The following is a 12,879-nucleotide window of genomic DNA, read 5'->3' on the forward strand; positions in this document are numbered from 1 at the left end:
TTAATGTTGATAGTTAAATAAATATCCTCAATTTTAAAGACAAGATGTATTTGATTTAATATTTCATCCCTACTTCCTAGCTTTTTTGAATGCATCAACTATATTTGTTTTCTCAAATTGATACAATAAATATGTTATATAATGAATTAAATCAAACAGAAAATTGATAAGTTCGATATTGTTCTTCTATCTTTTTTTACTTTTATATACGTTATAGAAAATTTTTAATGATAGGGAGACCTTCAACTGTGCATCTAATAAATTGAAGTAAGTCATTTTATAAATAAATTGTATTAATTTAGTATACTGTTTAAAATTTTGCTCTTGTGTTCAATCATTGTTTAGTTTAAATGTGTAAAAATAAATTTAAACAAAACAAAAACATTTTCAGTGGAGGACACATTGTTTTATTTCAGTAAAAAAAAATTTTTTTAATACAGAACAAATTATAATATTTCTATGTGAATAAATAAATATTGCAAATTTTATTATCACATAAGAGTATTTAAAAATATGATATATTATGACAACAAAATGTGAAACTGGAAAAAAAATATATATTTTTAAACGGCACAAAAAGTTTTTTTTAAAAATTGTACTAATATTCTTTTCAAAGTGAATAATTAATTTAACTGAATTTTTTTAATAAAAGAATAACATTGTTAGCCTTGAGGTCCTCTTCTGAAGTAAACAACAACTCCTAATAACACAGCTAGAGTCGTCATAATATACAAATCCCAATCAGGACCCAGTATGTTATTCATATTTATATTTGGCAGAAGGGCATCAAAATTTAACTGAAATAAAGAAAACAAAAAATTGATCAATTAACATTTATTTAATATACCTATAAAATAATGAATAAATAAATACAGCAATTGTACATTATGTGAAATACATAATTTCAATATATTCTAATGAATTAAAAAAAAAGTGCAAGACTGTTCGAATATCAACACAATATGCATTCGCAAGTATCGACAATGACATGAAAGTCTATCAAATATCTGTTGTATACATTATTTTGTTTATTTATACTTTATATCTTTCTTCTAATACAATGCTATCTTTTTATTATTTTTTCTTCCAGAAGATAAAAGTTTACTTCGAAATTAAATTAACACTAGAAAGACTGAAATTTAGTATATACCTATATTGCGCAAAAGCAGTTAAAATGACTGGATTGTAAAAGAATAAATAATGTGTAAAGAAATTAGTTCAAAATTAATTTTTAATATTTTTTATATTATTTACAGTTATATAACAAGTTATTAGTAAATATTAACAATAAAAAATACTTCGCTTGGAAAAAAAATTATACATTATTGTTTGTAAATTTTTTGCAATTGAAAAAGCAGTTAAAAACAGTCAAAANACAAATAACTATACTTATAAAGGAACTAAAACAAAATAAGTTTTAAAAAGTAGCTCAAGTAAAATAAAACTTTCAACTATGTAATATACATCTTTATTTATAAGGTCGCACAATTTAAAATTTTTCTTAGTCTTCTTTTAGTATATAAGAATTGAAGGGAAGGCTGTAAGCTTACGATGTGTAAGTTTTTGTTTATCAGTTTTCATTTAAAAATAATCAATAGTATTGTTTATAATTGGAGTTAGTTTTACAAGAATATCTATACCCTGAAAAAAAATACAATAGAAAAATCAATGACATTAATTTATTATATAATTTGAATGTAATTTATTACAAAATTATAAAAAGAAAAAAATTACAGATAGAATCATTATTAGTTTNAACGCTTAAATGCAAATCGCGATATTGAATTTTTAAATTGCGTGAATGGGAATTGCGAGTAATGATTTTTAAATCGTGTAAAAACGAATCTCAACTAGTAACTTTTAAATCAATTAAATACGAAAATCGATGATTTACATAAAAATCATCTGAATAAGAATCGCAATTTTAGCAGATTCTGGCCCAGTTCCTAATATTTAAAATTCTGTAAATCAGCCAATCAAAAGAAATCAAATATCAGCGGCCGAAACGAAACTGCTTAGGACTTTTTTTCTTTTTTCCAATCTATCGCGGAAGTCGCGGTTGTCAAGGCTACAGCGTACATGCCGAAATTCTACCCATTTTCTTCTGAAGATCATTTTTTCAGGAGGCTACTGCAGGGGGGGGGGAGTTCGTCGCAAGTCCGACTATATCGTTCGTTCGACTCCCAAAAAGTTTTTGGAACATGGTCGGAAATTTTAAAAAGTCTTTCACCCCTGAAAAGATAAGAGAGTAGTGTAGTAGATGACGGCATTGTTTTACCAAGGTCAACCACTTTTACCCCAGCCAGCAGATTGACATGTGAAGAAGGTTTATTGGGGGCTTCAATACTTTTGCTCCGCAGAAGAAATTTTTTTTTAACAAAATATCATTTACTGCATAAAAAAATTTTCCGCGCGGGAAGATATGGAAAAATCTGAAAAAAGCGGAAATCAGCGGATCCGCGGAAGAATCACATCCCTGAATATACTTCTTTATTATAAGGTCGCACAATTTAAAATTTTTCTTAGTCTTCTTTTAGTATATAAGAATTGAAAGGAAGGCTGTAAGCTTACGATGTGTAAGTTTTTGTTTATCAGTTTTCATTTAAAAATAATCAATAGTATTGTTTATAGTTTTACAAGAATATCTATACCCTGAAAAAAAAGTACAATAGAAAAATCAATGACATTAATTTATTATATGTACAATTTGAATGTAATTTATTACAAAATTATAAAAAGAAGAAAATTACAGATAGAATCATTATTAGTTTCTAAAACAAGATTTTAATTGAAAAAAATTAAATATACTATTAGCAATTCTCAAGTCCATAAGAAATTTTTTTTCTTATTAATGTAAATTAGATTTAGGATTGCAAACCTAAGACCAATATATTACATATTGGCCAGCTTAACAGTTAATATTTTACCAGACATACAGAAATTGAATCTAATGAAAACTAAACTCTGCTAACTCTTGTTTGATTGTTATATTACATGGCACTAAATATCTCCGCATGTTCAGATCTGAAATTCAATTGAATTAATTTTATAATTGAATCTTCTCTATTTATTTATTAGTATGCATCTTTACACAGAAAAGCATGACAAGAAGAATGATGTAGTGAAATCGATTCTAATGAGAACTTGACTCTGCTAACTCTTATTTATTATATTACAGGCCTAGTATCTATGCATGTTCAGAACTGAAATTTAAAGCAGAGTTCTTGAAAAAAAAATTTTGAAATTCATTTTATAAATTAATCATCAGTATTTATAAATGCACATTTCTAAACTGAAAAGCATTAAAGTAAACAGGTAAAAAATTATTACTTATTTTTTTTTAAAGAGAACTTTTCTTTAGTAAACTATACACAGTATTATTGAATTATATTTTTACTTCAAGATCAATCTTTTTTTTAAATTAAATTTTCTTTTCTATCCATATTGAGCTATATTTAACATTAGATAACGTTAAAAAAATACCTCTTGTATGTGTTGCAGACTGTAAACAATTCCCAGTTTCGCTAAGGCTAGCGCCACAGGTACTTGAGCATCTGTACTTGTTTCAGCAGCTTGATCATAATACCTTTTTGCTAAATGAATATCCTAAGATAAAATGCTTAGTTAACAATAATATCAAAAATAGTAGTAATATTTACAAGTACTAAGTAATAAAGTTTGAATTTTTCAAAAATACAACTATTCCAACAAAATGAACCATTTAAAACAACTGCATCTTTATTTAATCCTTGATGCATTTTCAATAAATTTTAATTTTTAGAAAAATAGTTTTCAAATCATGCTATATATGATCTAGGTATATAAAATAAGCTTTTAATTATGCATTAAAAGAATTTCTTCATATAAGCTGGTTCAGAATGAAGTACCGTATATTCCGGCGCATAACGTGCCCCGGCGTATAGCGTGCACCCGTAATTTCTAATACTTTTTTTACATTTTAAGATATACTCTTCGTATAACGAGCAAGAAAATTTGGATTGTACATGTACAATATCTCGTCTTTCAAGATCGTAAATAAAAAGTTTTTTTCCCCTATCTTTTGCAAAAATAAAAGAATTGAATTTGGCATGTATGTGAAGGTAGAGTTGTCCCACCTTACAGATACTACAAAAAAATTGTTGAAAGAATGTAACACCGATATGGCAGTTATTCCGGGCGGATTGACACCATTAGTTCAGCCATAGGACGTCTGCTTAAACAAACCACTTAAAGCCAATTTAAAGAAACAGTGGAACACTTGGATGTTGGAGGGCGAGAAAGCCTTTACGAAAGGAGGACATATGCGTCATGCAAGTTTGGAAACAGTGTGCGAATGGATATTAAAAGCATGGGATGAAATTAAGCCTGAGATGGTTAGAAAATCATTCAAAAAAATGCAGCATTTGAAATAATCTGGACGGATCAGAAGATGACTGTTTATTTATGGATGAGGGTAACACAGATGATGAAGACGAAACAAATTGTGATGACGTGCCTGAAGAAATAACGGAAGTCGAATATAATGAACTATTTATGTAATAACGAAAATCAATAAAGTATATAGGTAAAGGTATGCTATTTCTTTAAAATAAAAGTATTTTTCTATATTGAAATTTTTTTAATCTACAATTTTTCATATTCGGCGTATACCGCGCACCCGTAAATTCCAATGTTATTTTTTGTATTAAAAGTGCGCGTTATACGTCGGAATATACGGTATACTTTTCTTTCCTTTAATTTACAGATTTGATTTTAACTTAAGTTTAAAGAGACTCTACATAAACTTAGAACAGTATGAGATAAATGTGTTAAAAAAAAACAGCAAAAAATTTGAGCAGGAACACTACTGAAAGTAAGCATGTGACTAATCTTCAAAAAAATTAGGGATCTTATTTAAGGAGTCAGTTTATTTTGGGGTATACATCTCTTAGAGAGAACTCATAAATAATTATCCATCAAAACATAATTTTAACTTTGATTTAAAACTAACAATTTTAAAGAATATATTTTTTAAACCAAACTTTTATAATTTCTGGTTAAAGATAAGAATAAACATTTTATTTTGTTAAATTACTTTTTTCATTTCAAAATGTTTTTTTTTTAGAAATTAAGGTAAGTATTAAAAATATATAATTATAAAAAAGTTACTTTTAAAAAAATGAAATTGTACACAATGTTTCAATTTTAATGCCTCTGTCAGTTAAAGTTGAATGAAACCTCTCAAAAAAATAAGGCATAAAATATTTTACATTCTTTTGATCCATATTGGATATTTAGGGTAAAAAAACCACTCTAAAATAAACAAATATTGTAAATAATTATAAAATTGAATATATCCTATTTTCAATATTTATAAAAGTATTTTCTAAAAACCCTTAAAACAAAATAATTTTAAATGTACCTTTTTCATTCCTAAGCCCTGCTCATGCATATAACCCAGATTAAACATAGCTTGAGCATTGTGTTGCTGTTCTGATGCCATTCGATACTGATTCGCAGCAAATTCATAATCAACTTCTGTACCATAACCATAGTAGTAATAATCACCTACTTTCACTCGAGCAATCGAATAACCTGATAAAAATTAAATACCTGAGTTCCACAACTGTAACTTCATTTGTTAATTGTAATTGTACAAACTAGTGCAATCAATACAAATAACTATACTTATAACAAATAACTATTATTTAAATGAATTTAGATACAAATGTTTCTATAAGAATTTATTTCTAAGCTGTAAATAAATGTGAACAAATTAAAAGCCATTAAGCCATATTTTGAACTTTAAATAATTCATAAGCATCACACCTTTTTAAGTAAAAAAATAATTTTATATTTGTTAAAGTGTTATTATAAATGCAAAGATATCAGAAAAGGGCATATTTTGTGATTAAACATAAACGCATGATGACTTTTCATACTTTTTTAACATAATACATGTTAAAATTGTCTTTTTTATCAGTGTTTCTAGACTCTATGGAAGTTAAATTGAAACAAATATTTTTCCTCTCAACAACTTATTGTTATACTATACCATTAAGATGTATCAATTACATTCAAACTACATGTTGAATGTACGATCAAAATATTTTAGATAGTTGAACTCAAAAGCTTAGATTTTTACTCTAATTAAATGTTTGTACTAAATTTCTAATTAAATGTTTGTACTAAAGTTCTAATTAATTGTTTGTACTATTCAACCTAATCAAGATCTCAATAAAAATATTTTTTAAGATTTAATTCAGTTTGCAATGATTTTTAATTTAGTTTATAGCATGATCAACAAATCATTCTATGATAACTAATACCACATTTTTNTTTGTGTAACTGCCGTTTTTCCTAAAATTGAATTTGTGAAACTACCGTTTTTCCTAAAGTTGAATTTGTGAAAGTACCGCTAAACGGTAGTAAATTCGGCCTGGACAGACCCCTGTCTATGGAAGTTAAATTGAAACAAATATTTTTCCTCTCAATAACTTATTGTTGTACTATACCATTAAGATGTATCAATTACATTCAAACTACATGTTGAATGTACAATCAAAATATTTTAGATAGTTGAATTCAAAAACTTAGATTTCTCCTCTAATTAAATGTTCGTACTAAACTTCTAATTAAATGTTTGTACTATTCAACCTAATGAAAATCTCAATAAAAATATTTTTTTAAGATTTAATTCAGTTTGCAATTATTTTTAATTTAGTTTATAGCATGATCAACAAATCATTTTATGATAACTAATGCCACATTTTTTGAAAGTGAGCTAGTCTTTGAGTATCTAACTAAAACTCAAGACTTTTTCAGAGCTCATGACCAATACCTTATAAGAAAACAAAAGTACATATTTACCTTGCCCAGCAGCTCGACTCCAATACATAAGAGCTCGAAAGAAGGTTTCATTCTTAGAAACAATATCCAAATCACCTGAATAAAAAAAAGGTAAATATACCAATTATTCAATTCAGGTGATAAATTTTTAAAAATACAATAAAAAGTTTTCTTTTACTAATATGTTTTTATGTAAACCAAAATAAAAGTAATTATTAAGAAATTAATAAGAAGGTGAAAAGTTTGATTGCAGTCTATCGTTTCTCATGGATCCATCAATTGCGAATGATAGTTACGGGAAAGCGACGAAAAGGGTCAATATAAAATATTGATTAAAAAAAGTATTAAAAAATAATAAATTAATGCAGTTAAAAATTAGAACATTTACAATAAGAATAAAAATTGTTTAGTTGAAAAAACACTGCAAAATATTTATTTAAAATTTTTTTATTTTATTTAAAATAGATAAATTTTGGTTTGATCAATTTTTCTTCATAACCCATATAAATTTTTGATATTTGTAATGTTGTAATAAATAATTTTTACTGTAAATTAGAGTAAATACAAAATTTTTCCACTGTTTCAAAGGTTTTGAATTCCTCTGTAACTGTTGGTACTGGTTGTGATTCCATTTCACCTTCCTCATCGGCATCATTTTGCCTTTTTCCAGTTACTGTAATAAATTTTTCATCTGACATCACACCTAAAGTTTCGACATTTTCATCAATTGATGCATCAATATCTAATATGATGTTGGATGTATTTTCCCAAAGCTGTAACAAATTTTAATTATCTCTATTATTAACATTAGGAGTCTTTGTTTTTCTTCAAAAAATAAAATAACTTAATTTTTTTTTTAAATGTCAATGAAATTCCTGAAAAGATGCGGGAATTTGCTACTTTCTGAAAGGATATAAAAAGGTATGAATAACACTGTGAGAATAGTATTTGTGACGGAACTGGTCAAACAAGGCAATCCATACAACAAAACGAAAGATGCAGAAACGATGGATCGAGGTAAGACTGAATTAGCTTTGCCCTTTTTTAAAACTTAAATCTGACTGCTTTTCTGTATTATTATTTTTATTTTATGTGTTCTATTTAATGAGAAACAGAAAAAAAAATCATAAAATTATGTATATATTTTCCCATTATAAAGTTAAACTAGTAAAAAAATATAAATAAAGATAAACTTACAAATGATTACAGTTATGCATTGATATGTTCTTCTAGCATTTTAATGAAAAACAAATAATAGTTGATTTACATCAAGACTTAGTTAATACAGCAATGAGATATAATTTATAAGTCCAATATATTTAAAGTTTTATAACTTGCTTAAGATTGTTCCCTGAAAGCTCTTCAGTTACATGAAATTGTACATTTTAGTAAATAATATGCTATTTTTATAGCTGCTTCATTACAATTTTGCATATTTCTAGTCAAGACTCTCCATGTAGAATATGAAAATGATGCAAAATGTTAATATGTATAAAATCCACCTTGTGTTGTAAAAATGAAACACATGTGATTTAATTTTTTAATATTTGAAAAGTTACTCAACAACTGCATTCTTTGGACCAATCTAGCACAACTTTAACCATGCTGCAGACCATATTAATTAAACTAAATTTAACAAGTGCCATATTTTTCTAACTAAATTTTCAATAAGCCAGATAATTCTAACTAACTTAGTTGCAGGTCAAAAATAAAACAATAAATAAAGTTAATATACTAAAAATAATAATATTCAAGAATTTAATAAGAAATGCTGCATACTAAAAAAGCCAAAAAACTTAAGAAATGGCATACAATATGCACAACAAACAAAAGAATAACAATATTCAAAAACTTAAAGTGAAAAACTTTTTTTTTCTTCCAGTTACAAGTTTATCAGATTCAGGATATGCATTTGACATTGCTGTATTCAAAATGAATTCGAATCATCAGTCAAGCATGAAAGTTTGCTTCTTTTTCATTCATTTATTTATATTTTTTTGAGGTTAATAATTGAGAAAATTTGCTCTCACATGCATGTCTTCCATTAAACTCACTGTAAATTGGCAGGATAGCTTCAATAATATTTTTAACAATTAAATTCTTGTAAACATATTTTCTGCAATTACTTTTGTAAATGTTTGCGTATTATAGCTTAAAAATTTTCTTAGCATATGATTTGGCACATCTAATGGATTTATGGGAAATAGATCTTCAACAAACTTTGAATTTTTCTTCTTTAAAAAAAGAGAAGAAAAAAAAGAAATCTCTCTAAATTCTGCTATTTTTATTGATATGATTTGCAGGCCATAAACTAAGTGCTGGAGATCCGTATATTGTGAAGACATTTAGAAACATTAATATACTCATAAATTTAAAATGAGTTATTAATTTTAATAATTTACAACAAAATTAGAAAATTTTCCTTGAATTAATGATTTTTTTTAAAAAAAAGTTTAATATTGTATGAAATATTTGTCTGATTTGAGTTTAAAGCTATCAATTGTGTCTTTATTTTCATTGCTTAAAAAGCTTCAAAAAACAATTTTGAAATATCACATTATTTAAGTAAAGTGAACAATAAATGTCTGAAAGAGAAATTTTAATAAAATTCAAAAATAAATAAATACTTTACCTCTGTCTAAAATGAAAGCAGAATTGCTTTGGGCCACTTCATATCCTAACTCAGCTAAGACAATGTATTTAATAAGAGCTTCATTAACTCTTCCTTCTTTGTAATCATTGTAGGCCTGCATCAGATTTGTTCCCCAGCGTCCTCTCTCCGCTACATTTTTAAACAACTGAAAGCAGTAAAATATTAAATTTAAAAATAATTACTAAATAAATAATAAAATATGAACAAATATAGACTTTTATTTTGACAAATAAAGACTTTTATTTTTTATCCATAGAAGGCAATGAATAAAAAAAAACTAAGTTAGTTTTTTATGCTAATTTTTATTTTTTAAGAAAAACCAAAACATAAAAAAATTTGCTTTGCTTTTTATATGAAAAAAAAAAATATTTATTTTAGGGTTGGATTTATATCTCTTCCGAACCATTCTAATTTATAATAAATTAAAGAAATTAAGTTAACCCTAAAATTATGTCAATAAGTTCATTTAAATTACATAATTTTTTCCTAGCTATGATTTTATCTTGTGTAAAACAAATTGCCATTATTACTACAGTTTAATCCTAGAATTACGATATTACATGATCTAGAGGTAGAGCACTCTTCATAAAAAGTTCTCACAATAAAAAGTTCTTTATAGAAATTACTATTTCTATAAAGAACTCAGTTTAAAATGGAAATCTAAATCTTTCAGCTGCCTGAATAATTGGCAAATTTAATTTCTAAACATTTTCTACAAATACTATTCAAGTGATTAGGAAATAACATAAAGAAAAATAAACAAACATCTGTTTAATTTCTAACAAGGAGACTTGACAACAAGAGAAAATTTCTTTTTAAAAAAGCTTGTTGCTTAGCAACAGAGAAATTTGATAAAATTTTGCTAAACAGAAGATTATATAGAAAAATTGCATCTAAACAAGGCAGAATGCTTTCATGTTAGAACTGACTGCAAAACTGGGAACATTCCCTCAAACAAAACCTATATACATGAAATTTTTTTATCTTTATTTCCCTAACTGTGGCATAATTTTGCTTATTGAGCTTATTATAAATAAAAATTTTGGATATTTTGCAGTTCGTCAAATGCAAGAAAATTCAGCTACATTTTTATTTTATTTAATTAATATAATTTAAAATAATAAATAAATAAAAAAGTTGGCAAAGGTCTATATTTATTGGTGACTTTTAGCTTGTGTTGGCTAAGCAAAAAGTACCAAATTTTGCAAGCATGAATACTAAATTATTTTGAAATTTTTTGACAATGGGGAAGAAAAAAATGAATGTTAAGAAAAAAAAACATAGCATTATGATTCTGAGAAAAGGATAGAAAATGAATATGAAAATGAGAGATTTCTTTCAGGGGAAAAAATACTAACCTCAACAGCAGTACTGCAAGATCGAACAGTTCCCGTTCCAGAAGCATGCATCATAGCTAAGTTATAGAAAGCAAGAACATGACCAGATTGAGATGCCATAGTGTAATACTTGATTGCCATTTTGTAATCAGTTTCAATTCCCAAGCCACCTGAAAATATGTCATAAAAATTAAATATGATTAATTAAATGAAAATAAAAATTAAATGCTAAATCTTTTAAAAGAAGTTTTAACAATTGAGCATTTTTATTTTTCAAATTTTACCCCAATTAGTTTTCTTCATTTATTTAAAATACTCTAGACATCACAACAATTTAAAAGTTTTATTTCATTTTAACAGATGTATCACATAAAGACTAATACCTTCGGTTAAGGTTCATACTTTATTAGTTATGCCTTATTAAAAAATGAGTTTAAGATTTTTATCTAATAATTTTTTTATTATAAAATCAGCATATAACATTTAATAAAAATATTTGATTTATCCCCACATATAAAAAATTGGTGAAAAAAGAAAGTTTTTTAATAATCATAAATAGATTTTTATCTAATAATTTTTTTTATTATAAAATCAACATATAACATTTAATAAAAATATTTGATTTATTTCCACACATAAAAAAACTGGTGAAAAAAGAAAGTTTTTTAATAATCATAAATGGTGTTCTAAAAATGTTATAAGAAAAGATAGAAAATTTTAAACAGCAAAATGTTATGAGGAAGCAGTAGGTGAGGAAAAATATTTGAAAGTACGCTAAGTGATTCATTTAAAACTTTAATAGGACATCACAGTGATATACTAGATGAATACAATTTATAATGTTGCAAAGAGATATTTAAAGTTTGCTACAAAAGAGGCTATGCAAGTAGGACACTAATGGAACATTTGGTTGCCAATCATCGTCAAACACAACAACTTCTTTAATTGTAACAATGAGGCAAATGAGTATTGCTGTGACATATTTTGTTGGCACTACAAGCTTGTGATGCATGATAGTTGAGAGCTCACAAAACAAAGAAATCAATGCTTAATGATATTTCCTATCAGAAGTGACACAGTGTTGCTAGGTTCACAGTAGTGGGATACATAGTACCACCTAGTGGAGTATAATGACATTTCTTCACATAGGTTGCTAAGCAATTTTCAAATTTATGCCTTACCTCAGTAGAAGTGAGTCACAATACTTTTACTATACTTTACACAAACATAAAATTATATTAAAAAAATATATAAAATTCCTCACACGTTTTTTAGAAAATATATACGTATGAACAAGTATTTGGTTCAAAAATCAAACCTTTAATGTGTTAAATAAAAAATATATATCAGTTTAGAGAAGACTTGAGAGAGATTTTAAGATTATAAAAGATCTTACTATAGTACATATTGCCAAGCTGCAACTGTCCATCTACCCAGCCTTGATTAGCTGCTGCAGAAAAATATTTGAATGCCTTGTTGTAATCCTAATAACATATTCAGAAAAAATTTAAAAGAGACAATTTTATTAAAAAATAAAAATAAAATATTACAAAATTTAGCTTACATAGGCTTGATTACATACAACAATAACTGGATTATTTTTTTGCAAAATCTAGACATGCATTTAGTTCAATTATAACTTTTAACTTATTAAAACAAAATAATTAAAAATGTTTCTTACTTTAGGAACTCCCTTTCCATGAAGGTACATTAAACCTAAACCACTCTGACCAACTGGGTTATTCTAAACACAGAGAGAAACAGTATGATTTAAAACACACTTGTTTGACTTTAAAATCTTGAATATAAAATAAAAATAGAAAGGAAAAATATCAAAAATAATTCTAATCTATTCTAATTTGTACAATATGAAACATTTTATTTTACCAACCTATTGATTAATATATTTCAGAAAAATTTACATGTTAAAAGGCTCAGAAAAATTTATTCAAAATATTTCTTTCTCTTCCGATAAGACACAATTAGATAAAAAAAAAAAAAACATTGTTTAGCTTTATAATGAACAGGACAAATAACCTAAGTTAACAAATTTTCAATAAA

General features: G+C 25.9%; 1 protein-coding gene across 2 annotated transcripts in view; it reads right to left on the minus strand.

Moving 5' to 3' along the window:
- Positions 1 to 384: 384 nt before the first annotated feature.
- LOC107446292 (protein sel-1 homolog 1) overlaps positions 385 to 12,879 on the minus strand; it is a 37,745-nt gene continuing 25,250 nt past the window's right edge. For both annotated transcript variants that reach the window (XM_043050751.2, XM_043050752.2), the window contains exons 12-19: positions 12,500 to 12,562; positions 12,215 to 12,302; positions 10,840 to 10,988; positions 9,461 to 9,626; positions 6,850 to 6,924; positions 5,402 to 5,574; positions 3,484 to 3,606; positions 385 to 797 (exon numbers count right to left, since the gene is read on the minus strand). In XM_043050751.2, coding sequence (XP_042906685.1) covers positions 663 to 797; positions 3,484 to 3,606; positions 5,402 to 5,574; positions 6,850 to 6,924; positions 9,461 to 9,626; positions 10,840 to 10,988; positions 12,215 to 12,302; positions 12,500 to 12,562 — 972 coding nt within the window. In that variant the 3' untranslated portion in view covers positions 385 to 662. The remainder of the gene's footprint in view (positions 798 to 3,483; positions 3,607 to 5,401; positions 5,575 to 6,849; positions 6,925 to 9,460; positions 9,627 to 10,839; positions 10,989 to 12,214; positions 12,303 to 12,499; positions 12,563 to 12,879) is intronic.

The sequence above is a fragment of the Parasteatoda tepidariorum genome, chromosome 9, assembly GCF_043381705.1.
Source record: "Parasteatoda tepidariorum isolate YZ-2023 chromosome 9, CAS_Ptep_4.0, whole genome shotgun sequence".
Taxonomy (NCBI): Eukaryota; Metazoa; Arthropoda; class Arachnida; order Araneae; family Theridiidae; genus Parasteatoda; species Parasteatoda tepidariorum.